Source organism: Chlamydotis macqueenii, chromosome 9 (genome assembly GCF_036417535.1).
Source record: "Chlamydotis macqueenii isolate bChlMac1 chromosome 9, bChlMac1.mat, whole genome shotgun sequence".
NCBI lineage: Eukaryota > Metazoa > Chordata > Aves > Otidiformes > Otididae > Chlamydotis > Chlamydotis macqueenii.
In genome coordinates this window covers 14,026,389-14,049,604 of record NC_141564.1, presented here as the reverse complement: position 1 = coordinate 14,049,604, position 23,216 = coordinate 14,026,389, and the positions used below count along the sequence as shown (strand labels likewise).

At 52.2% G+C, this 23,216-nt stretch overlaps 2 protein-coding genes across 2 annotated transcripts; one reads left to right on the top strand and one right to left on the bottom strand.

Annotated features, from left to right (window-relative positions):
- Nucleotides 1-87: 87 nt before the first annotated feature.
- On the bottom strand, nt 88-12,756 carry LSG1 (large 60S subunit nuclear export GTPase 1). Its single transcript, XM_086755010.1, has 14 exons — nt 12,663-12,756; nt 12,474-12,591; nt 12,025-12,145; nt 11,348-11,434; nt 10,402-10,488; nt 8,260-8,320; nt 7,396-7,572; nt 5,753-6,175; nt 5,356-5,457; nt 4,370-4,513; nt 3,944-4,067; nt 3,213-3,292; nt 2,397-2,564; nt 88-1,034 (listed from the first exon to the last, which is right to left on the bottom strand). Exons 1-14 carry the CDS (start codon nt 12,741-12,743, stop codon nt 855-857), a joined length of 1,953 nt encoding a protein of 650 aa, XP_086611136.1. The 5' UTR covers nt 12,744-12,756; the 3' UTR covers nt 88-854.
- Nucleotides 12,757-21,167: 8,411 nt separating this feature from the next.
- Nucleotides 21,168-23,216, top strand: FAM43A (family with sequence similarity 43 member A). Its single transcript, XM_086755037.1, has one exon. It carries the CDS (start codon nt 21,381-21,383, stop codon nt 22,467-22,469), a length of 1,089 nt encoding a protein of 362 aa, XP_086611163.1. The 5' UTR covers nt 21,168-21,380; the 3' UTR covers nt 22,470-23,216.

Sequence of the window (23,216 nt, the reverse complement as noted above, 5' to 3'; positions counted from 1 at the left end):
CTAACATACACTTTAAAATCCGCTACTATGACACTTCTGCAGCTAGGTCAATGCGTAACAGATTATGAGACAACATGACACCATATGGGAAGTATAATCTCAGATATATTTAAGGACAAATTAGCACCAGATTTTTGGCCAGTCACACAGAGCTAATGTTTTAAAATACTAACAGGAAGTCACACAGAAAAACAATTGATACCAGCTCAGTGTGAAGGACATAAAAGCAGCATTTTCCCTGCATGGTGTGCCATGCTCTGCTCTGCCTTAAGCTAGGAGACAGGGAGTGGTTTCAGTACCGGATTCTACAGAGTAGGGCTGGTATAGCACAGAAGGAAGAGGGCAATAAAGATCTTTTAATTCATTTTTTCAACACACTGAAGTGTTCTGTCAAATCAACAAACAAGCCTAAAAAAAAAAAAAAAAAAAAAAAAAAGGAAGAGATAAGCAATAGTGTCCCAAAATGTAACAAACATCACTCATTGAGATTCAACTGTAAAGATTTTAGTCAGTTTTACAGGGCTTGCTTTGATCCCAGCAGCTATAAAATACATCTTCTATGGAAGGAAAAAACATTCCCGTATGGCTCCATCTGCTCCCATTGAAAGGACATTTCAGCAGCAGTCAAATGTCTGGGCTGGCTTCCAGATAACCCGAACGGCCAGGTCTCTTTTGTTCTCAGAAGGGATGAGCTCAAACTATCAGAGCTGACTCTTACCCCCTGCCCAAGCCAATCCATAGCACACAGCTCCCAGGTGAGCTAGCGATGCCCACTTTTCCTTTTCTTCCCCTCAGTTCAGGCCCGCAGGACAGTGCAGTCCCTGCCCTGGAAAGGCCAGATATCAGTGCTGCAGCTAGGCCTCCAAGTGCTTAGTGATCCTGCGAATTTTCTCCTTCTTGTTCCTGTTTCCGTGTTTCTTCCAGGGCTTTCCTACTACACTCCCAGGATTGGGCGTAGTCACAGGCAGAAGGCCGCTACCAGGCCGGTATCCCATTGCAGCGCGGACTCCTTTCATCAGGGCACGAACGTTCTCCTGGAAGAGGAGACAATCACCAGTGACCAATGAGAAGATATTTAACCACAAGGAACTGTGATACGTTAGTAAAACCAGACACAGGCAAGCTCAAACCCATCAAGACCTGCTCAAGCCCCAGCTCCAGAGCTGCAGGAAAAGTCACGCCACACAGCTGAGTCAAAGGCTGCCAGCACACTCCAGTTCTGTCTGCCACCAAGCCCTGCTGTGCCAGGTCCTCAGTGTCTACCACTGCAAGCAGAGGTAGTATGTTGCCAAGACACCGAGTTCCGATAGACATTAGCTACGGCACTAGGACTGATTCTCACAGTCTCTGCTTTGCACACAACAAATTGTCTTTGCAAATACATCTGGCGTCTGTGAAAGCCAGAGACTAAAATAACTTGCTCAAGTCTGGAGTGTGGGTAGCACTGCTGGGGCTCACAGCTCATGCCAACACTTTGGGCAGCCAGAGCAAGAGTCTGGTAATCCCAAAAATTCTTTTCAGGTCGTAGCTGTCTGAAACAGCTCACTGTTTTTCAAAAAGGGCCCAAGTTCTTATTTTCAAAATGCATGACTATCTTTAGCTGTGCTGAAACAAATACACATCCAGCTAAGCAAGCAGAACAGATCATGCTATCTATGACTTGTCCTCTTCACTGCTGAACACCTTGTTCTGATCTTTGTCAGGTACACAGACCTGACAAATCCAGTTACAGATTTCACACTTCATTATGAATCATTAATAATTTTTTTCAGTAGTACAGGGGCAAAACAGGTCCTTGTGGGACCTAAGAAGCAGCATACAAGTTAAGAGAAATTCCCACTTTCCACTTCATTTTGAGATTTCTCAAATTAGATTTAAAATCCATTTCTGTGTTCTTTTAATTTGATTTCAGGTTCTGAGTCAAAACAACCATGCAGCATTAAATCGATTGTCTTAAAGAAGCTTAGCGCGTCCCCTGAATACATCATCTCAAGAAAGAAAAGTTAGTTTGAAGGGTCTGTTAGTCCAAAACCACGTTCTTGCTTGGTTGCAGTGTCACGTCACCCTCCTTCCCTATCTTTCTTCCCAGCCACTCTCTGGTTGGCTGAAGATTGATGCTAGGCCCATAATGACCAGCATCACCCTGCTGACCTTTTAAAAATCAATCATGTGCACCCCATTAGCTATCTTTCAGTCACCTAGGACATTCCCAGTGACTTAAGAGATAATAAAAAGAACAGAGCTCTCTTGGGTAGAAATTACGTGCAAATGCCAATGGCATCTAACTCCATTAGCAACCCAGCACCTCTCCATCCTCAAAGCTATTTTTTTCAGTAAATATGACACCATCAGTGCTGCAGTAAAAACACCTAGAATAAATCTCCTCCAAAATTTACCTGGTGGAAAAATGTTTTATCCACCACGTTTTCAATTTGTTTTGCTTTGGTATTCTTCTCAGGCTTCACCTGTCCACTGGCCTGCACAGTTCTGCCCTCTGGACATCTTTGGTGCTGGAAACCGTTTGGGTCAACACCAGGAGGTGGATGGCAGTATAACAGCTTCCCCTGTAAAGCAATGGGACACAATTATTACCAAAAAAACTCAGAGACCCAGAGAGGAAAGAAAACAACTCCAAAGCTAAGAAGAGCCCTGAAGTCTGGGGACTCACACTGGCAAACTATCAGTACACTTGATTTCTCCTCCCATGCAACAACTGGCTTGACTTCTAAGTTAAAGTACCATCCTACCTCTACTCCAAAGCACCATTTCCAGCTGCACACAATACAGCACAAAACTCTCAGGAGTACTGGAGGATCTGATTAAAAAATACTCAACAATAAGTTGCTGAGAGGTGCTGTAGAAGCCTGCAGTATTACAACTCTCATTATAACTGCAGTCCTTAGTGCCAAATGCTGATCCAACTATACAAAAAGGGGTTTGTTTCCTGAATATCTGTTGCCTGTTTTAGAGATATGATCATTTATTTAGCTAGTATCTTATTTTTAAGCAATCATCTTTCTAAGATTAAGCAGCAGGAGACATTTCATTTATTCCTTTAAAATACAAAAATAGCTCAATTTAAAGAGTACTTTAATGTATTTTGATTTTTTCCAGAGAAACAGAATTCAGTTTATTGTGCTCCTTCCTGCTCCAGTGAAACCTTCAATTCACATCCTAGCAGGAAAGAAAACCCAGATGTAGGAAGCACTTACACTGACATAGTCTTTCAACACGTATCGAGCTGACCTCGGCTGGTCTGGCTGTCCATGAGCTGTCATAAAGCCTCTCATATCTGGAAGACAAATCCAAAGTACATTCTGTGTCTGTACAACAAGAGCATTAACACATTCTTTTCTGCTGCCTAACTACACATTTGTATCCTCTCTCTCTCAAAAAAAACCCCTACCTTAGAAAGAGGCTTCTGTTGGGGAAAGCAGGGAGGAAAGGGGGACATTGCTGAGTGCAGAGGTGCGCAGAAGCATCCTAACCTGAAAGGAATGGTAAGGTCTGACTTCTCCCTACCACCAGAAAACCTGCTGTTTTTTTATTTTTGTTTTAAGGACAGAGAAGATTAACTGCATCAGAGAATCAGACAAGGGACATAAACTTTCACCGCGTTCTTCAAAGTCTAATTCAAGATACAGCTGATGGGAAGAATCTAAAAGGATGAGAGCACCACACACTGCACAGACTGGCAGGGCATTTACAACATCCTCAATACAACCAACACACCTGTCAGATGAAACTGGCAAAGCACCACTGCAATGCACACATAAGACTGGACATTAACAAAGACCCTTCCTGAGAGGAGGACAAGTCCTAACGGGGAGGTTCAATGCACGACAAACCTGAGTCAGGCCTAACTTTAAAGAGTTCTCCTAAGGCTGTGTTTAGGACCATGCACGCAGCGTAGGCAATAAGTTTTAAAGGCACCACCACTCACATCCATATGCTGTTAGCAGCTCCTCAGCTGTCGGCTTTCGATCTGGATCCTCATCTTCCCTTGGCCTTATGATATTTATTCCATAGGTTGCTTCCAAAATATTTCGTGGGATATGCTGGCAAACGTAAGCTAGTGAAGGAAACCACCTGGTGATTTTCAGCTACACAAGTCATCTTGCCCTAGTCGCTCCAAGAGACATTAAGAAATACTATGAAAAAATATTATGAAAAATCATTCATATCTGACAAGATAAACTTGAAATGAGATGGGGAAAGACCAATACAGCAGGGCTGTTTTACTCAATGCACATCCCCACCACCCTCAACGCAGGAGCATGCATGCCCCTAGCAGGGCTGCAACATGCTACATTGCATACTCCAGATACAACTCTTGCAGACACTCTCACAAACACTATGCAAAGGATATTAGAGAAATGGGTGGGACATGGTCCCTCATCTGGTCTATAGGCAAAATTCCAGAACAAATCATTTCTGCCTTGGTAGAGATGAAAGATGGCATCACCAGACCAGGACAATCACAAAGGCACAGGCCAGGCTCCACATACAGGGTCTACACAATAAATAACCAATTAGGTCACCATGGCAAGTCAGTGCCCACAGAGGAAAAAGGAACAACAACAACAAAAAAAAAAAAAAAAAATCAAATGCATAGATGAAACATGGATGCAAACGAGAATAAGCAGAAATTCTACTAACAGACACATCTGCCCTGCTGGCCTCAGCCAATGAATTAAGGAAATCTGATGTGGAAGACAGCAACACTTGCAAAGTTCATAAATAAGGTGTCCAGACGGGGGCAGCAAGATCTTCAGCTCTCCAATCTGATGGGAGAGAAGAAAGCATTCCAGAAACCTTTAACTGTGTTGGACCTTTTGAAACAGGTAGGAAGTTGCACAAGTACAAATCCCACAATGCTCGTTATAGCATTGCAGTTGCTACCTCAAAATTAAGAGCCTGATGGATATGAAAAAGGCAGCGTAAGTAGACTCATTCACAGCAGTGACTGTGGACAAGAAGGATGGTTTGAAAGCTTGACCTTAAGCTACTCGGAGGAGCACTCACTTCTCAGGAGTTCTCTCCTCATGACTGCTGTTGAAAAAAGAAGGGCCAAGCTACCTAGATAAAAATCAGGAGATGGAAAATATCTCCTGTTGCCCAGCAGCTCACACGAGTGATTCTCAAACTGTAGCAAGAGACTGGAAGCAATAACTAGAGTTCCAAAGTTATATACCTCAAGCCCACCAATCTACATCCTACTCTGCCAGGCAGAGCTCAGGTTGCAAACAGAGTTCTCAGCAAGTCCATGTGCGTGCAACTAGTTCATAATGAAGCTCTATTCCACTGGCAAAAAAAAGAAAAAACAAAAAGATCAATGCTCTTTGTTACCAATACCTGAAAGTGTTTTGTTCGGCCTGGTGTAGCAGACACTGACACTTTCTTATTTCCAAGGATTGTGTTGATGGTCGAACTTTTGCCAACATTAGGGTAACCCACCTAGAAGTGGAATGGTAACAGTGAGATCAGGTAGCACGATATCAGAAGATTGGCAGAGCTGAGACACAAAAATACTTCAATAAAATGTACTAATAAAATTAAGGCAAGCAGTGGGGAACACTGAGCTCCAGGAACTTCAGAATTAATCTTTGCACAAAATCCTCAGTGATTTGTGCTTGCTAGTTTTTTTTACCCTTATAGGAAGCCAGGCTACAGGATGAATTCTTCCCATGAAGGCATATGGAATTAAAATTTAGATTAAGCAAATTCCATTAAAGCACAAAGTCCAACTCACCAGCCCAACATTTACTTCCCCGTCCTTCACCCTTGGTCCATTGTGCATGGTTTTGAATATCTCCAGCAGCTCATTTCTCTGTACCAGATGACTGAAGTTCCTGATGTTCCTGTTCTGCTCCTGCACTACACGCTGCACTGCGGCACCACCAGTCCTGCTTTCCATCCTCTCTGGAATAACAGCATTTACTTTGTCCCCACCTTCATCTTCAGAACAGGTTTGCCAGGCCTCATCTTCATCATCTTCACAGTCTTCATATTCATCACTAGTGCCATCATCACTAACCAGAACTTGGTTTACAGTTTGCAAATCATTGCCTGTGGATGTGCTTTCTGCACTGTCTTGTTCTGTGTTGTCTTCTCGACTGGAGCTTTCATCCTCAGAACCACTCGAGTCCTCTGCTGCATCTTCAGCGTCTAGTTCCTGCGTGAACAGTATTTCATAGGTGAAATGTAAAGACAATACTTGCAAGACAAGTCTTGCTGTCGACTGCAGCTGCTGCAGTGCAGTCAACTACCTTTTCACCAGCCAGATCCCAAGGACTGACAATTCACTCCTGACAATGTCACATAAGACTCCTAAAAATCCTAACCAGGATGGAGAAACAACTAGCTTGTTTTAGAAGTATTCCAAGAGGGACTGCTAGCTTCATTGTGAAGTTCTTAGAGGTTTTCTCTCCAGAAGCACAACTGTGAATGCGCACACACCCACAGCATCCTTACAAACAGCAGCAGCAGAGCCCAGCAAATTTTTTTTAAAGTTATCAAGTGTTCCTAGTAGTAGGAATGAATGTAAATTTTTCAAGATGTTTGGAACACAAACATTCTGTTTCAAGAATTAAAATAATTTCAAGCTGTCTTGTTTTCAGTACAACTCTTTACATTTCTTCCCTGCAAACAGTTCACATTTAAGAAGAAGACCTTTTCATAACAGTAGTATCTTGAACTTTCTTTCCAAAAAAGAAAACAGACCTAACACTTTCAGTGACGCTTTTAAATCAATCTGTAAAAACATTTTATTCAAGAACCATAAACTAGCTGAATAGATTAGGTATTTTTGAAAAGAGATGTGTGATATTCCATAGCTGAATAGCGATGGCTGTAACAGATGAACCCTGTAAAACCTGGAAGTGGCATTTACTGGTAACAGATAACTTCAGGCAACAGGACAGTTTGTTCCACTGGGCAGAGGGGAGAGAGAAAAATCCTCTGTACAGATAATCACATCCCTCACAGCATCCCTCTTGGAAAAGATTCCAATTCTTTCAATGAGTTACGAGTTTGCAAACAGATCTACAAAGGCTGTTTCTGTAGCTATTCATCAGCAGCCTCAAGGAACAAATTTACATTCGAGTTCAGTATTACTTATCAAGTCATTAACCTCGAAAGAGAAGTTCTAAGCACCACAAACAGGGACTGAAGAGCGTACCACTTTGTTCATCATTGTACTCTCACCACTTTAGTCTCCAAATCAATCATTAAAATGTTGGTTTACAGCCACACAGGTCCTTAGAATAATCCTTCCCTGAGTCAAGGACTGTGCCCTACATAGAAAAGTGCTCAGGTATATCACAAGCATAACTGCAAAGAAAGTTATCAGAGGCAGCCAACACATACTGAGTTGGAACTGGTCATCTACAGTACCTGTGCTTCTCCGGAAAGCCGTCTGCACTCTGCCAACGCTGACCAGAACACCACCTTAACACCCTCCTTCTCAAAAAACTGTGCCCAAGCAGCCCGCTGCTCCTCACTCAGCAAATCTGCTTTGTTTATCAAGATCATGTTCTCCTTGTCATTGCTGACTTCCTTAACGTAGCTTTCCTGAAGAAAACAAGCAAAGGATCAGTTCATACTCCTCCTCCCCCAGTGTGATATAAGAGCAACAGGACAAGTCAGCCCACCCAGCTCCATGTGAGTGTAGCTAAGCTTACTGTCCCCCGGGCTAGACAGAACTGGTGTTTAGCAGACAGCTACAGGAACAAATCGGAGCATGCAACTGCCACAATATAGGTTGTTTCTGGCCACGTGTGCAAACATCTTGTGTGCTTTGACCCACGGCAAGACATTAATCAGCACCTCACTGCAGGAACTCCTAAGATTAACTGTTTGAACAATTTCATATCTAACTGATGCACAGTGTTCTATAGTCTAGCATTACAGAGTTGTCACTTCAATAACTCTTGATCCTTCAGTTTCAGCGCAGTAATCCTCACCCATTTTCATTCCCCTATCCTCTTAAACAGAACAATTCCTTTAAGTGCAGACATTTTAGTAGGTAATAAGGAGTAACATAACTTCTGCTAACATCTGCAGAACTGCCTCTAAATCCACAACACTCTGTGTCAACTATCAAAAAACACTGAAGAAAAATAATTTACTTGTGTAAATAAGATATCCAGTTAGGCAAACAGCGGAACAGCTTCAAGGCGGCTGAATGTGTTAAAAAATAAATCATACAGACTCTAAGAAATAAAATGATGACAACATTCAAGAAGGTGACTTACTTACCAGATCTTGGCATCTAAACAGAAGGGGGTTTCTAGCATCTACTATCTGGACTACAATATCACTGCAAAAACAAAAGAAAGCCCCATAAAGTACTCTTTGTTACAGCAGCAAGGCACAGCACATTACTCGCTTTCAGGTTTTGTTTGGCATTTCAATGGTTTTAACCGTATTATCCTACCAAGTACCTTCACTGAATTAACAAAGCACCTGAGCATCCCACACGCCCCAACAGAGCCATACTTACGCTACGAGCCAGTACTGCTGTACAGTATTTCTGCCTCACTTGGCTGATTCTCCTGTACAGCCAGCAAGGGGAAAGCAAACCTGTGAGTTTCACCAACCCACCTACCCTTCAGAAACGCTGAGCAGGCAAGAACCAGAGTAGTGGTATTCTATCCTTTAGAACATTACTAAAACCTGCAATAATACAACTTTATTTCTGCCTATTCTCATCCCCAAACTGCAGCAAGGTGGCTACAGAGAGGAAGAAGAGGTGGTTTTCCAGATATTCTGGAACACTGTTGTCCCCTTTGCATGGAGCAAGATGTACTAAGTCTCCCACAAATGACTTGACCAAGCATTGGCTGTTAGGCATCTTCAAAATTTATCTTGTGGTTTTCTTGTCACACAAATCATAGAACAGCATCCGGTAAAACATGCTGCTCCCTCATATAAGCAAGGCCTTGCATGTGTGCTTTTAGGAAATGTCTTCCAAATCCAGACACCGGGTTGTCACCACACATGTGAGCAAGACTCACCAGTTAGTTCAACATGCAAATCAAATGCACTGGTTTCAGATACCAGAGGCATCCATATTTCTTTTTTTCAAAAGGAGGGGGAAAACTTAACTACAGCCTCTTCCACTAAAACTTCTCCAGGCAGGTAATTTGAAATACTGGTTGCCACATACTGATTCTATTTGTTTGACAGGGATTTCTGTTAACTCAGGATAGCCTCAGAACACCAGGTGGTGAATGGAAGAATTTCAAGCCTCACTATACAGTTGGTTACATACAAAAAACAAAACAAATAAATCAATAAACCCCTCAAGGGAATAATTTAATAACCTGCATGGGTACAAAGAGGTACTGAACAGTTACGATATTCAAGGACCAATACGAGAGAAAGCTGACACCACGGCACTGGGCTGGGATACAGAGAAGTTACTGAATCACACCCCTGGGAGCTAGTTTGAAGCAAACAAGAAGAGGCTGATAACGGACCAAATTATCTAGCAAGGTAAGGGACTGGACAACTTTTCCGTTCGATTCTGAGACAGCGTCCTCACTCTACATGAAATAAAAAGCTCCAGCAAGAGCCAAAACGCTTTAATGACACATTCCAGCCACCTCAAAATACACAATAAACTCACACTGCACATCACGATACCCTGTAGTGGTTGCTCCCAACCCAGCTCTTGCCCGGCCAAAGGCCCAGCAGCACCCAGTACAAAGCCACTTCTGTGAAAGGACCAGCTCACCATGACCTCACTGGTGAAGTATTTTTCAATTTTAGGAAAATCAGATGAGATGATCTCAAACTTAATTACTACTGAAATTAAATGCCCCAGTTAGATTAACATAGCAGATAGCACTCCTATTGTATTACAGCTCAGCAAGGCAAACAAAGCTATTTCTGTGATATGACAGGCTGCTGCCTTTTGTGCTCTGCTGCAATTTCTCTGCATGGCAAGAGGCCAAGGACCAAGAAGCTCGCTCTTTCCCAATGTTATTTAGTTGATCTCCCTTGCCTCCTGCCCCTCAACGTCAGGCTGCAGCTGTGCGGTTGCGAAAGAGGGGAAAGGGTTAAAGGACCTCAAAGACACATTCTAAAACAAGGCCTCCCACACAGAGTTACTGGAAGAGGTGAGGAGTAGCAGCATCTGAAGAATCATCAGAGACTTGCAGTGAACCACCTGCAGAATCGCAGTGCTGAGAGGCAGCACGTACCACTAAGCAGCTGCCCTTCTTCATGTCACATTTTGATCACTTCAAAACAAAAATCACTTCAATGCTGATAATAAAACATTACTAACTGTAATTGTTTTTCCTGTGCGCAGACACTTGAAGCTTAACTCAAAAGCTTCAATTCAGGAAAACACATTAAACATTATTTTAAACAGCAGACAGTGATATACTTTACCTTCTTTCAATGACTCTCCAAAGCTGCCGCCAGAATTCCAAGTTTCGTTCAAATGGGGTTAGAATTAACTTTTTTTCTTCCTCAAGGCTAAGGCAAAACAGAAAAAAAGACATCATAATTGGCCCACATCAGGCAATAAGCACACCATCAGTTCTTCTTCAGATCCAAGAGGCTTTTGTTTCAGACACAGCTGACAAATGGGACTCGCACAGTAGGCACTATTTCTGCTAGTTTTGCAAATAGATCAAGCACTTCGGTTAACTGCCATCATGGGCACTGGTTCAGCGGTGACACAATGGCTCCTGATCATGGCAACGGAGAAGTGGCAAGTGACAGAAAGAGCAAAGACTCATCACAAGCCTGTCTGTGAAATTTCAGAGCCACAGTAATAAACTAGAGAAGCTATCCCAAATGCCAGCAGTTATTACTCAATCGAGTACCACCTGGAAAAAATAACAAATTTGAGGATGGCATGTGAAACAGCTCCACACAACCCTTGACTTGCTGTTACCACCACTCAAACAACTTTACCCGGGGCAAGTGTGGGCTGGTAGGGTGTGAGCAGATACCACCTAACTCCACAGGCCAGGGGATGCAGCGCTGGACCAGCACAAGCTGCTAGACGCAAGCTGGCAGCACCGTACTCTATTCAGAGCAGCACTGTTGCTTTTAGAAGACACATTCACCACTCCTCTACTTCACACTCCATCCTGAAAAGTTTTACCTGTAAACAGTACAAGGACATGCACACACAAGAGAGCTTTGCAGAGCTCACCAGAGAGATGCGTCTGGGCCATGGCTGGGATGTCTAGCCTTCCAGAACAAGTACAGGCGGCTACTGACAAGATGTTCATTTTATTGGTCCAGCAACAACGAACAGAACCCACTGCTTCCTGTGTCTCCAAATGCCACTAGCCACTTACCCAGACACAAGTGTCATACTCACTGGGCAAGCTGTCGCCTCCATTCGAGAAAGCTCTCCCTCTCAGCTTGTTTCAAGTCCTCTGGACTGGTTGTCCTATCCCAGCGTGGCCTGTAACAAGCACATTCTGGAGTGAGTGGTCAGAAGTGGCAGTTAAAATATTTACATTACTGCAATAAACATCCATAAAGAACACAGGTACCACACACGCAGCTACACCGAGACTGTTCTAGTTCAGATGTGGACGCAGCTGTTTTCAGCAGCTTTAAGTACATCTTTTTTCCTTGTTCCTTCTAAACTCCACTAGCTAGGAGGGCACTATCCTATGCAGAGTAGATCTCACAAAGCTGTTTTCTCAGGCTAAGATTTCCGGGTCATTTAAGATGGAGGATTCACCTCTCTGTCTACCACGTACAGAGATCTGGAAAGGCTTACTAGGTGGCCTAGATGCACCAGCTCCAGCAGTGCCGGGCTCAGAGCAGGAAGCCCACAAAATCAGGACAGACTGGCTGAGGCTGGCAGCATCCACACGGCAAGCAGGCACCTGTGCTGTGTGTTACAGCAGGCTCATGCAACCTAGGTAGTAGCTTCCCCAAAAACAGGCTATGGACAAGGCAGAGGGCTGTCCCCAGGCTTGTAGCCACAGAGGGGCTGAGCCCACTCAGCAGCGTGGGATCCAGGCCCAGCCCTGCAGGACTCACCTCCGTGGGATGCGCAGGAACTGCCGGTTCTCCTCATGCAGCTGCTGGACACGCTGAGCCTCCTGGGCCGTAAGCAGGCCGGTGCGGCTCTGGGCAGACACGATCTGGATGTTCAGACGCTCTGCAGGAAGGGACAGACAGCCATCCAAAGCCAGTTGTCCCCATCTCTGCCTGTCACCAGCCCTGCTCGGCCCTGCTGCCCCACCCCACCCCTGCTCACCCCCAGCTCTGCCTCAGGACCCCACTGCCTGTCTCCTGGCCCCCTGCCCGGCCAACCCCATGGCCTGCCCCAGACATACTCCCTGTCTCCCATCCCAGAACCAGTCCTGGCCCCTCGCCCAAGTCCCCAGTCCTAGGACCCCCTCTCCACCCGCCTCGCCCCCCAGGTTCCCCTCACTAGGCCCCTCCCCAGGCCCAGCCGCAGCCCAGGACCCGGCCTGGCCCCTCACCTGCCACGAAGCGGGTGCCAGCCAGCTCGGCCGTGGCCAGGAACTCCTCCAGTGGGCTCTGCTCGGGCGCCGACCGCAGCTCCGGGCCGCGCTCGCCGGCCACCTCGCTGGCATGCAGCTACCGGGATAAGATGCCACCGTCAGCCCAGGCCGCCCCGGGTCCCCGCCGCCCCAGCCCGCCCGTCCTACCCATGATGAGGTGCCGCGGCGCTCCAGGCCGCGCTGCCGCTGCAAGCAGCGGCCCAGCCCCGCACCCCGCTTCTTGCCCATGCCGCCGCCGGAGCCGGAACGGGAAAGTGCAACCGCCCCGCCTCCGTGGCCGCACCCTGGGTTCCTCCGCCGCGCCCCGCCGCCCGCGGAGCAGCGTTCCGGCGAGGCGGGTTCCGGGGCGGCTCCGTGCTCCCCGCGCCCGCCTCCGGGCGGCGCCACAGCACCGGCCCCGCCGCAACCCCGTGACCGTTCCCCCCGTGACCGCCCCCCGTGACCAGCCTCCCGGGGCCGTCGGTGCGGGGCCTGCTTCTCCGTCGGTACTTGTGCTAAGCGCCCATCCGTCCGGCAGCCTTCCCGCCCGTCCATCCACCAGCAGCCCTGCGCGTCCCCACGCTGCCCTGCCTGTCCGTCCGTCTGTCCACCCACCCACGCCCCCCAGGCTGCCCTCCCCGTCCATCCAGCCCCATGGCGCTCAGCACGGACACAGGCCTCTCCGACGCTCCCCTCCCCACGCCCAGCTCTGACCCTCTCCCTCCCACAGAAGCCACCAGCCCCACTGTTAACACCCGGCACCAATGCAAACCCGCGGCACGGCTAAACACGGCGCCCGAGATCTGTGCTGCTCCATGGACCCCAAAGCAGAATTTTGCTCGCCGGTGGGGCCTGGCGCAGACGCTGTCTGCGGGAAGCAAACAATGCCAGCAGCGAGGCATGCGAAACCCTGTCCGGGCAGCTGGTGATGGGGCAGGGGTTTTGTGCGTCCCCCTGGGCCAATGGTTGCCCCTGTGCCCTGTAACACACCCAGCCCAATGCAGGATCCCTGTTCCCGGTCTCCATCATCCCAACACAGCAAACAGTGCACACGAGGAACAACGGTGACAAAGAGGGATCCCGGATGTGGCAGTGGAAGGTGTGCTACGAGGCAACCGCCAAAATCTAGCCAGAGCCTGGGCATCTCTGCAGTCTGTCCTGCAGACATGGCCCACCCAGCCAGGGAACCATCAAACGGATTTTGGCAGCAGCCATTGCAGCCGGTCTGGGTCAAGATGGGAGAGGAGGTTAAATTAATAAACAACTTGACCTGTTCTTGTACAGTGAACTGATTTATGAACCATTTCTCCTTTATGGATGTTGGGTTAAGGCCAAACATTTTTGACTACAACTCCATCATGTGTATCAGTGGTAATCGGAGAGTAACCCGGCCGATCCCTGGAAAACGCAGGCACTGCCCGCACAGGTGGGCAAAGCCTAACCTCAGGTGCTGGCCGCCAGCAGCACGGCAGCCTGCAAAGCCCCGTGGGCAGGAGTGGTCTTTTCTCACGCTCAGCACTATGTGATGCCTCCCCATGATAAACGCTCGTCAGGAAGACACAGTTCTTCCTTTCTTCTTTTCAAAGTCGGCAACCGTACAGCATAAATTTCCCGAGTACCTCTGAACGCTTGCCATGCTCATCCCAGCCTCTGCCACCACCGCCATCCTGGCCCGGCTCCTCCTTTGCTTCCTGAAGGCAAATAAGACAGATGAAAGGGGACCAGCGTTCGCCTTTTCATTTACATGAGGTGCTCCATTGGAAGGTTAGTGGGCTGCAAACAGCACACAGTGGTTTAGTAAATTCATTTTTAATCAAGTCATCTTTAATAAAACCATCTCAGGTCTTCATGTGGGCATGGAGGCAGTAATATAAGTGCTCATTACTGTATTTCTTTTGTACTTCAGTTAAAAGTTACCTTCCTTCTACACTGCATAATCAACCACCAGAGCAGCCAGCCTGGCCCTTCCCCACGCCTTGGGTCTGGCAGCACTTCTAACCCCACAGCCGAGGCACGCGCAATGCCGTTCCCAGGCTGCCCAACCAGCGGCAAAATGCTTTAATAATCCCATCGACACGGCCTCAGCAGTGCAGCCTCAGCACCACCAAGGTCCTTGGCTGGCAACACAGGCACCAGTATGGAGCGCAGAGCCCGATGTCCCTCCTTGGGACACAGACAGCCATGACCGGTGGCAAGAACTGGAAACAGAGACACTCTGGGATGCACAGAAGTGCTGTCACAGTGGGGAAAGATGGTTCAGGCTTGCTCCACCACCTGCAACCCTCTGTGCATCCTGGGGACAGTGAGATGTGAGGGTAACCTGAAAAGCAAAATCTGTGCGTTTTGATTGGGATGTTTTACCCACACATTGCCCTTTTTTCGCACAGCATTCACTGATTCCAGACTGAAGCGCTCCAGTCACTGCAGGTATTTTCTGCCACCTCTGTGGGAGCTGCTGAAGAAATGCCCAAACTGCCCTCAGTCTTGCAACAAGTGTGTTTCTGGGTGCTTCATAAACACTAAGGAATTATTTCTGTCCGCTGATGCCGGCAGCACAGCGAGGATGACTTTGAGCAGAGCGATGCTGAAGGAGATACAGATTGGGTGATCCAAGTGACAGAGACACCAGAGTCACAGCTCGAGTCTTAATTGCCTGTTTTTAATTCCAACATTTCTCAGCCCATTCCTATCGCTCTGTGCATAGTAGGCTTCTTCTGGTTTTACCTAAACACGACAGCCTGCTTCTCCTAGGAGACATTCATCCATGGATTAATCACACGCAGTGAAAAGGGCCAGCGAGGAAGAGACGCTGTCACAGCGCTGCACAGAGGCATCTGTGTGTGCCTGCCGAGAGCGTGGACGGCCAAGGAGAGCGCGGAGGAGAGGGGCATGCTGCTGCTGAGTCCAACAAACCTGTTGATTTGCAGCCTGCTTCCATACGACACGGCAGCTGCCATGGCATAAAAAACGAACACGATTTTTGCTGCTGGCCTTGTTTTCACAACTCAGCTCTTTGACAGCAGTGCTCGGGCTGGAGTGTAATGCTGTCCCTGGGGAGCAGGCACCCTCTGTGCATCACCAAACCTCTCTCCACTCCTTTGAAGTGCGTTAACTGAGAGCCCAGTGCTGCCAGCTCTTTGGAGGGTGGCCATGGCTTTGGGACTTCTCACAGAACCCATTGCATGGACGAAGTAAAATCTGCCATCCTCCTAGCGCACTGTAATCATCGACTTGTGTCAAAAGGGCTGGCTTCCCTCCCAACTTCTGCCTCTGAGCCAAACCATTGCTCCAGTTTTTGATGCAAATCCTGAGAATTATATAGCAGCAGCAGCTCTTTTTCAAAAGCCAACGACACCAGTGCATTTTTTGCCTAAAGGAAACATTGTTCTTTCTGGATAACTTTTCCTCCATTTTCCTCTAAGGCAGCACTGGGAGATCTCAGGACTGTGTCTCTAAAATATTCATGTGATGGCTATTCATTATTCATCTCGGCTCACAATGCTCAATTCAGCGGTACTGCCAGCCTCAGCCTGACAGGCAGACCCATTAAGAACCCCCCCCCGAAGCACCTCTGAAAAAGCACGAAGACAATTTTGCTCTGTGCACAACTGCAGCTGCTTGAATCCCCTGCCTTCCAGCCACACGGAGAAGCACGCTGGCACCGCAGGAACAGGGGAAGCTCGCTGCGTCCTGGGCCTCTGCACCCCCACAAGCTCCCCCACCCTTTGGGGACAGGCTCACTCCCCTCTAGGAAGAGCAGCACACTCAAGGCTGAGCCCTGAGAAGGCACCAACCCCACCAGGGCCCTTGGGCAAGATTTTTAGACTCCACTTCTTCCACCAGCCCTGTGAAGATAAAATCGCCTCTCCGCCTGGCAGGGTGGAGGAAGATTAATTAGAAAGAGCTGTGCATGTCTTTGAAGGTGCAAAGCGCCGGGCAGGAAGCTGGGAGAGGATTTCTCCAGCTCCCGGAGTGCCCGCTTTGCCTGGGCAGGCTCAGCCCCGCTGCCCACCACTGCCTGTCCCGGCTGCCCCTCTCCACGGGCAGGGATGGCCCGGTGGCAGCAGTCCCCAGGATGGGGCATCAAGCAGAGGGTGCCGCCCTGACACCACCTCTGCACCCCTTGGCTGGCAGCATAGCAGGAGGACGGGTGCCTGGCACAGCCCCGTTGGCACAGCAAGCTCCCCTCAAGGGTGCCGTGACCCCCAAGGGAGGGCTCTGCACCCCCAGCCACCGGCTACCCTTCTAATTATAGCTGTGGGCGCAGGAAGCGCCGGGGCTGCCTGTGCAGGAAGCGGGGTGTGCCGCCCTTGGTGACTGCAAAACAACCTTGGCGGAGGTGTGCTGCCATCGCCACGGCCCCGCCAAGCACCACAGCCCTGGCCTCGGGGCTGCCCCTGGGCTGTGGCACCCCAAGCTGCACCGGCATTGCCCTCGGTGCACCCATGGGGGCCTAGGGCCATCGTCACGTGGACCCTCGCGGTCCTCACACTTTAGCATCACGCATGCCACCGGCCCCAACCCCTGGAGCCCCATCGGGGCAGGATGGCTGGCAGGATGGGGTGCTGCTCCCCTTTGGAGAGGCAGGAGGGCTGCAGGGACGGCATGAGGCACCCATTAAGGACCGTTAAGAACCCTTCTTCCTGCGCGAGCAGGAGATGCTGTTCCCTGCCCTGCTGACTTGTCTCAGGCTACAGCTGCTGCCAGTGAGACCCGGATGATGGCTGGCCAGCGGGGCTGGGGGCCACGGCACCCTGCCTGCCCCCGCTTACAGCTCATGGGGCCGGGGCACTGCTCAGCCTTTCCGTTTCGTGGAAAATCCTGACAGTTCAGCATTTCCTTTGTCCCAGTTCGAAACAAAGAGTCGAAACTTTGACGTTTAGCACAGTTACAGAGCCTCTGAAATACTCTGTTTTGGAAAATACTGAAATGCCAGTTTGAGATGTTTCACTTTGACTGTGTCACTTTGTCTGCTGCAGCACGATGAGCTCTGTTGCTATCTGAGAGGAGAAAGCCTGGGATGTTTTCATACACTGACAAAATCAACACATGCCCATGAATTATTTCGGTCTTGTCATGCCAACTTTTCCCAGCTCCTTTTTCCCGTTGCTCTCCCCAAGCAGAGACCCACATCAGCTCCAGTCCCAGCCGCTGAGCACAAAAGCCATCCCCGAAGCAGGGCTGCTCTCTGCAGGGTTTTACCCTCTCCCATCGGACAGGCTCCGGCATCTCCCCACGCCGCGCAGGGCAGCCTGGCGTCCCCCTCCAACAGAGGCGGTGGGCAGCTGCCCACCTGCCTGCACCCCGGCACGGCAGCACGCCCCAGAGCCTACGGGCTCACGGTGGGGTGAGACCCCGGGGCTTCAGCACAGACTGGAGCGGCCAGAGGAGGAGGAGGATGGCACGGGGCAGGGAGAGGGGTGTCTGCCAAGGGCCAAGGGCAGCACTCGCCGCGCTGCCGGCGCGGGGCAGGCTGGGCCACGGGTGAGAGATGGTATCTTACAGACTTTCCCACGCCTCGCACAAGCTCTCCAGGTGTGCGCGCGCAGGCAGGTGATGCAGAGTAGCTGCTGGGGTGTTGCATAAATGGAGAGCAGGCTGCTGTGCTTCCCCCGGGCTACAAGGCTGTGCAGATAAGCCCCCAGCGTGCGTGTCCTACCCAGCACGGGTGCTGCTGGCCTCGCAGGCGGGGAGGGAGCCTCCTGCTCACTGGGAACCGGGCAGCATGCCCTGGCCCTGCGGGGCAGGCTCCCCTCTCCCTGTGCCTCAGCTTCATCTCCTGGCAGTGAAATACGGACATCCAATGTCACAGGAATAGCCCCACGCTTTGGGCGGGTGCCCCAAGCTTAACTGGGCTGCTCCCTGCTGCCAAACCTCACCCAAACACTGCGGCACAGCTCCTCAGCCCAGCACGGGACTAGGATGGGTCAGCATTTCGTCTGGGAATTGCCGTCACAGGCCAACAGGACTTGCAATGCGCTCTTCTGTTGCCAAAGTGCGTGGTGAGTCTCCATACCCAGAACTGCAGCAGCTGCCGCACAGCAGGAAAGAGACAGTCCTGAAGCTCATTTGGCCCATTAATGAAGCAAGGAACGCTGCGACGGTCTGGCACACCAATTGGTGCACATGTATGGTGAGGAACTGAGCTGAGACAGTTTCCATCCTCGAGCAGGTCTGTAACCACAAGACACCTTCCCTCCAGCTGCACTTCCAGCTGGCCCAGAAGCAGCTACGCTGGGGATGCTGCGGCTCCCCGGCCACCACCTGGAGCCCCCAGAAGGTCTCTGAGGGGCTGATGAGGAAACCTCCACCCCGATGGACACACAGATGTGGAATGGCTGCCAACTTGGGGGCTGGGGAGGTGAGGGGAAGGCAAGGGGGTCTGAGCTCCTCCTCACCTTACATGCCGCTGGGGTTTGCAGACAGGTATGCCCAAGGACTGTCAGAGACACAACAGCTTGTGCCAGCCGTGCTGTGAGAATTTAAGATCTTCATTCCTGGAAATGGGTCACTTTAATCGGGATGGCAGAGCACAGCGTGGCTCTGCAAACAGCTCTGTGGGAGTCCTTATCCAAAGTGTCCGTGTATCAGTCCCAGCCCCCCAGGCTCCAACCCCCCCTCTGGAGGCACTGCTGCAGGGAGGGGTGGGGGGCTCCTTGCCAGCTCCCTCCCACCCGCAGCAAACACCTGCCTGCAGAGCCGCCAGCCCAAGACCCAGGACAGGCTCCTCTGCCCGCAGCCGCAGGCAGGCAGGGCCTTGGCAAGGCAACCCTCTCTCCCACGGAGAGGCCGCCGTGCCCACGCGTCTCGGAGGAGCAGCCAGGGTTGCTCCGGGCCTTGCAGCGCTCAGGCACTCTTTGGGGAGGCGGCGGCCGTTCGGCACAGGACAGGTGTGGGTCTGGGGGCACAAGCTGGGAGCTGCAGGCTCGCAGCACAGTGGTTCAGCGGGGCACCTCGAGGGGAGAAGGCAGGTCTGTGGGCACCGCGGGAGTGCCACGCCGCGTGTGGGTGTCACATGTCACCTTAAGCTGCCGGATTTATTTTATGTGCACAGCAGCCTCTTCTGTTTTCACCTCGCAAGACAAAGGAAAAGCACATTGGACACTTCTGGAGGTGAAATGAATTAGCTCTACAAACCAAGGTCTCCCTGCTAAGCAGCAGCGTAGTCCTGCAGGCTGGCATGGCCGAAAGCAGGGACCCCCCAGCTGGGCTGGGCTGCTGCTGGGCCCCGCTGGCTGGGACAGACCTCAGCCCCTCACCAGTCCTCCTGCGGGGTCCCAGCGGGACTTTGGCCAAGAGGCAGAGGTCTCGGTTCAGCAGGGTGCTGAGCCCAAAAGGGCATCTCGGTGGGTGCTGGGCTCACACCAACAGGCCCGGCCAGCTTGTCGCAGACACGCAACAGCTCGTGTGTGCTGACCGGTGCGTGCCTGGCCAGTGCAGCTCTGCCACTGCAGTTTTCCCAAAAGAAAATGGGAGCATTAACACGTTCACTTCTCAGGGCCAGCAACAGCCTTCCTAACGCTGCAGAAGTGCTGCGCTAGAGCCACCGAAGACAGGAAACGCAGCGTCTTACTGATCCACACCCACCACCGGCCTCTGGAAACCATCAACGCGGTCAGGCGTCCCCGGGTACCAGCTGTGGCGGAGCAGCCTCAGGGGACGATGCTGCCCTCCAATGCGGGGGTGTTTTTGAAATGTAAGCAATTGGGCAAATGCTTTTAATAATTTGACACCAGTCACTGCGGTTACTTGCAGTTCCCAAGTCATCTGCTAGATGGCATAATGTAATAATGATAATAATGATAACGATAACGATTCACGGGTTTGTTCGAATTGATCCAAACTCTAGAAATTATTTGTCAAATAATTTAAGCAGGTGTTTACGTAATTTACCGCACATGTACATACTGCTCCCCTTTTGTCGAGCGTTTGTTGAAACCCTGGCAAAGCGCCATTCTCTGCAACCCGGGAATTTCTGTTCTTTCTGGCAGAGGATATGATACACGACACGGGAAGCTATAGCAACGACACAGAGACCAACTTTCTCGTTATGTCCGTGACTGTACTCGAGCAACCCCAGCAAGAAGTAACAAGACAGCTTCTTGTTATTCGGCTGCTATGTACAAATAAAGAGCAAAGCATTACTCATACATAATAGCTTTTATTTGCTGCAGGCCCTTCGGCTCCCAGAGCCGGACTAACCAAATCAAAGGGAAGATTATGTTGCAAGAGCGGGACTCCTCCACGGCACGCCCTGGCCGGGAAGGCTGCTGGGGTTTAGGCTCTCCCGGGCGTGGGGACGGTTTTTATTAATTTTATTAATTTGGGAGAGTTTGAGCTGCCTGTTCCCCCTGCGCCGGCTGCCTTTTCTGGCACCCTCCGCGCGTGGTCGTGGGGCCGGCTCTCGTCTGAGCCCCAGGGCGGCCCGCGCCGTGGGGAGTGGGCCGGAGTGTGCGGGGCACATCGCGAGCCGGCTCCCCGCTCCCCCACGGCCCGGGCGGCAGAGACCGGTGCCCCCGCTGGGGGCCGCACTCCGCGGGCCGGGGCGAGCGGGGGCAGCGGGGGGGCTGGGGGCCGCCCGGCCGGGCTGGCACCGCCCCGCGCCCGCCCCCTGCCCGCCCCACGGCGCGGCGGGGCCGGGGCCGGGGCCGGGGCCGGGGCGCCGCGGCGGGCGGCGCAGAGCGGCGACGGGCGGCTCGGAGCGCGGGGGCCTCCCCCTCTCCGCGCCCGCGGAGCCCCGACGCCTGCCTATATCTACGGCCGACGACGGCCCGCCACTCGCAAGGATGTGAGGCGGGCGGGCAGCCCAGCCGCCGCCGCCGTGGGATGCGCCCCCCCCGTGCCCGGAGCCGTCGGCGCGGCGCGTAGCCGCGGCTCCGCGGGGCGATGCTGCCCTGGAAGCGGAGCAAGGTGGAGCTGGTGGCGGGCGAGGCGCGGCGGCAGAGCAAGCCCAAGGGGTACGCGGTGAGCGTGCACTACTCGGCCCTCACCTCGCTGGCCCGCGCCTGCCCCGAGAGCGCCCTGCACCGCGTGGGCAGCATGTTCCGCTCCAAGCGGCGGAAATTCCGCGTGACCAGCGAGGACCCCACGTACACCGTCCTCTACCTGGGCAACGCCACCACCATCCAGTCCAAGGGCGAGGGCTGCACCGACCTGGCCGTCTGCAAGATCTGGAGCAAGAGCGAGGCGGGGCGGCAGGGCACCAAGATGAAGCTGACCATCAGCGCCCAGGGCATCCGCATGGCCCACGCCGAGGACAAGGGGCTGCGCCGGCCCGGCCACCTCTACCTGCTGCACCGGGTCACCTACTGCGTGGCCGACCCCCGCCTGCCGCGCGTCTTCGCCTGGATCTACCGCCACGAGCTGAAGCACAAGGCGGTGATGCTGCGCTGCCACGCCGTGCTGGTCTCCAAGCCCGAGAAGGCAAAGGCCATGGCCCTGCTGCTCTACCAGACCTCGGCCACGGCGCTGGCCGAGTTCCGCCGGCTGAAGAAGCGGGACGACGCCCGGCACCAGCAGCAGCAGCTGGTGGGCGAGCAGAGCATCCCGCTGGTGCCGCTGCGCAAGCTGCTCAACGGGCAGTGCTGCTACAAGCCGCCGGTGGAGCGGAGCCGCAGCGCGCCCAAGCTGGGCTCCATCACCGAGGACCTGCTGGGCGAGGAGCAGGAGGAGCGGGCCATGCACTGCGACTGCGAGGACATCCTGGAGGCGCTGGGCGAGCCCGAGGGCGACCTGCTGCGCCCCGGCGCCGGCCGTGGCGAGGGCCCGGAGCTGGGCCAGCTCCTCCGCGACCTGGGCGAGCTCAGCTTGGGCAACGACCTGCGCTCGCTGCGTGCCGACCTCCGCGTCCGCCGCCTGCTCTCCGGCGAGAGCACGGGCAGCGAGTCCTCCCTGGAGAGCAACGGCCCGGACGGCGCCGCCCCGCCCTGCGACGGCGCCGAGCAGCCGCCCTCCGGCGACCCCGACACCGGCTGAGCGCTCGGCCTCGCCGGGGCTGCTCCGGGACTTTTCCGGGCGTGCGCGGCCCCTCCGGGAGCGCGCCGGGGCGCCTCCGGGAGTGCGGGGTTCCCTTCCCGGCGCACCGGCTCCCCAGCGGCCCCGCCGGGACGCACCGCAGACGTGCGCGGTGCCTCCGGGAGTGCGCCGGGGTCCCCCCGGGTGCCCCGGTTCCCCGCGGCGCCAGCGCGTCCCGGGGAGCGGCCCCCCCTTCCCGGTGCCGGTGGCCGCCGGAGCCGGGCCCCGGCCCGCCGTGGCCCGCAGAGGGGAGGCGGCCGCGGGCTGTTTACCTCCGGCTCGGCCCTTGAAGATCTGCCAAATTCCTGGAATAGCTTTCCCCGGGGAGGGCGGCGGGAGGGAGGTGTTGCGCCTTGTTTACAGTCAGAAATCTCACATCGGAGAGGCTCTCCCCCCGCCGTTTTATCCATTAAAGTCACTCCATCGTGCTGTCGTGTCCGAGAGGTTTGCACTGTTGTTAATTTTTTTTAATTATTATTATTATTATTATTTTTAAGTTAGACCCTTTTTTTGGGCTCCAGTCCTGTCCCCGGTCTCAATGCTCTTAGATCTTTTGCTGTGCAAAAGAAGACTCTACTTGTGGCTGTTCACCTGTACATAGGGAAATGTATGCAAATACATTTTGTTATTTTTAAGAACACCACCATTGCGATCTCCTTTGTTTGCACATACGTGAAGAAAATAAAGATGACTGTAATTTAAAAGAAA

Coding starts and splice junctions, on each gene's coding strand:
- LSG1 (XM_086755010.1), bottom strand. CDS start 12,743: ATGGGCAAGAAGCGGGGTGCGGGGCTGGGCCGCTGCTTGCAGCGGCAG. Junction 11,435..12,024: donor TTCCTGCGCATCCCACGGAG/GTGAGTCCTGCA, acceptor TGCTTGTTACAG/GCCACGCTGGGATAGGACAA. Junction 3,293..3,943: donor GCTGCTAACAGCATATGGAT/GTGAGTGGTGGT, acceptor TTTGTCTTCCAG/ATATGAGAGGCTTTATGACA.
- FAM43A (XM_086755037.1), top strand. CDS start 21,381: ATGCTGCCCTGGAAGCGGAGCAAGGTGGAGCTGGTGGCGGGCGAGGCG.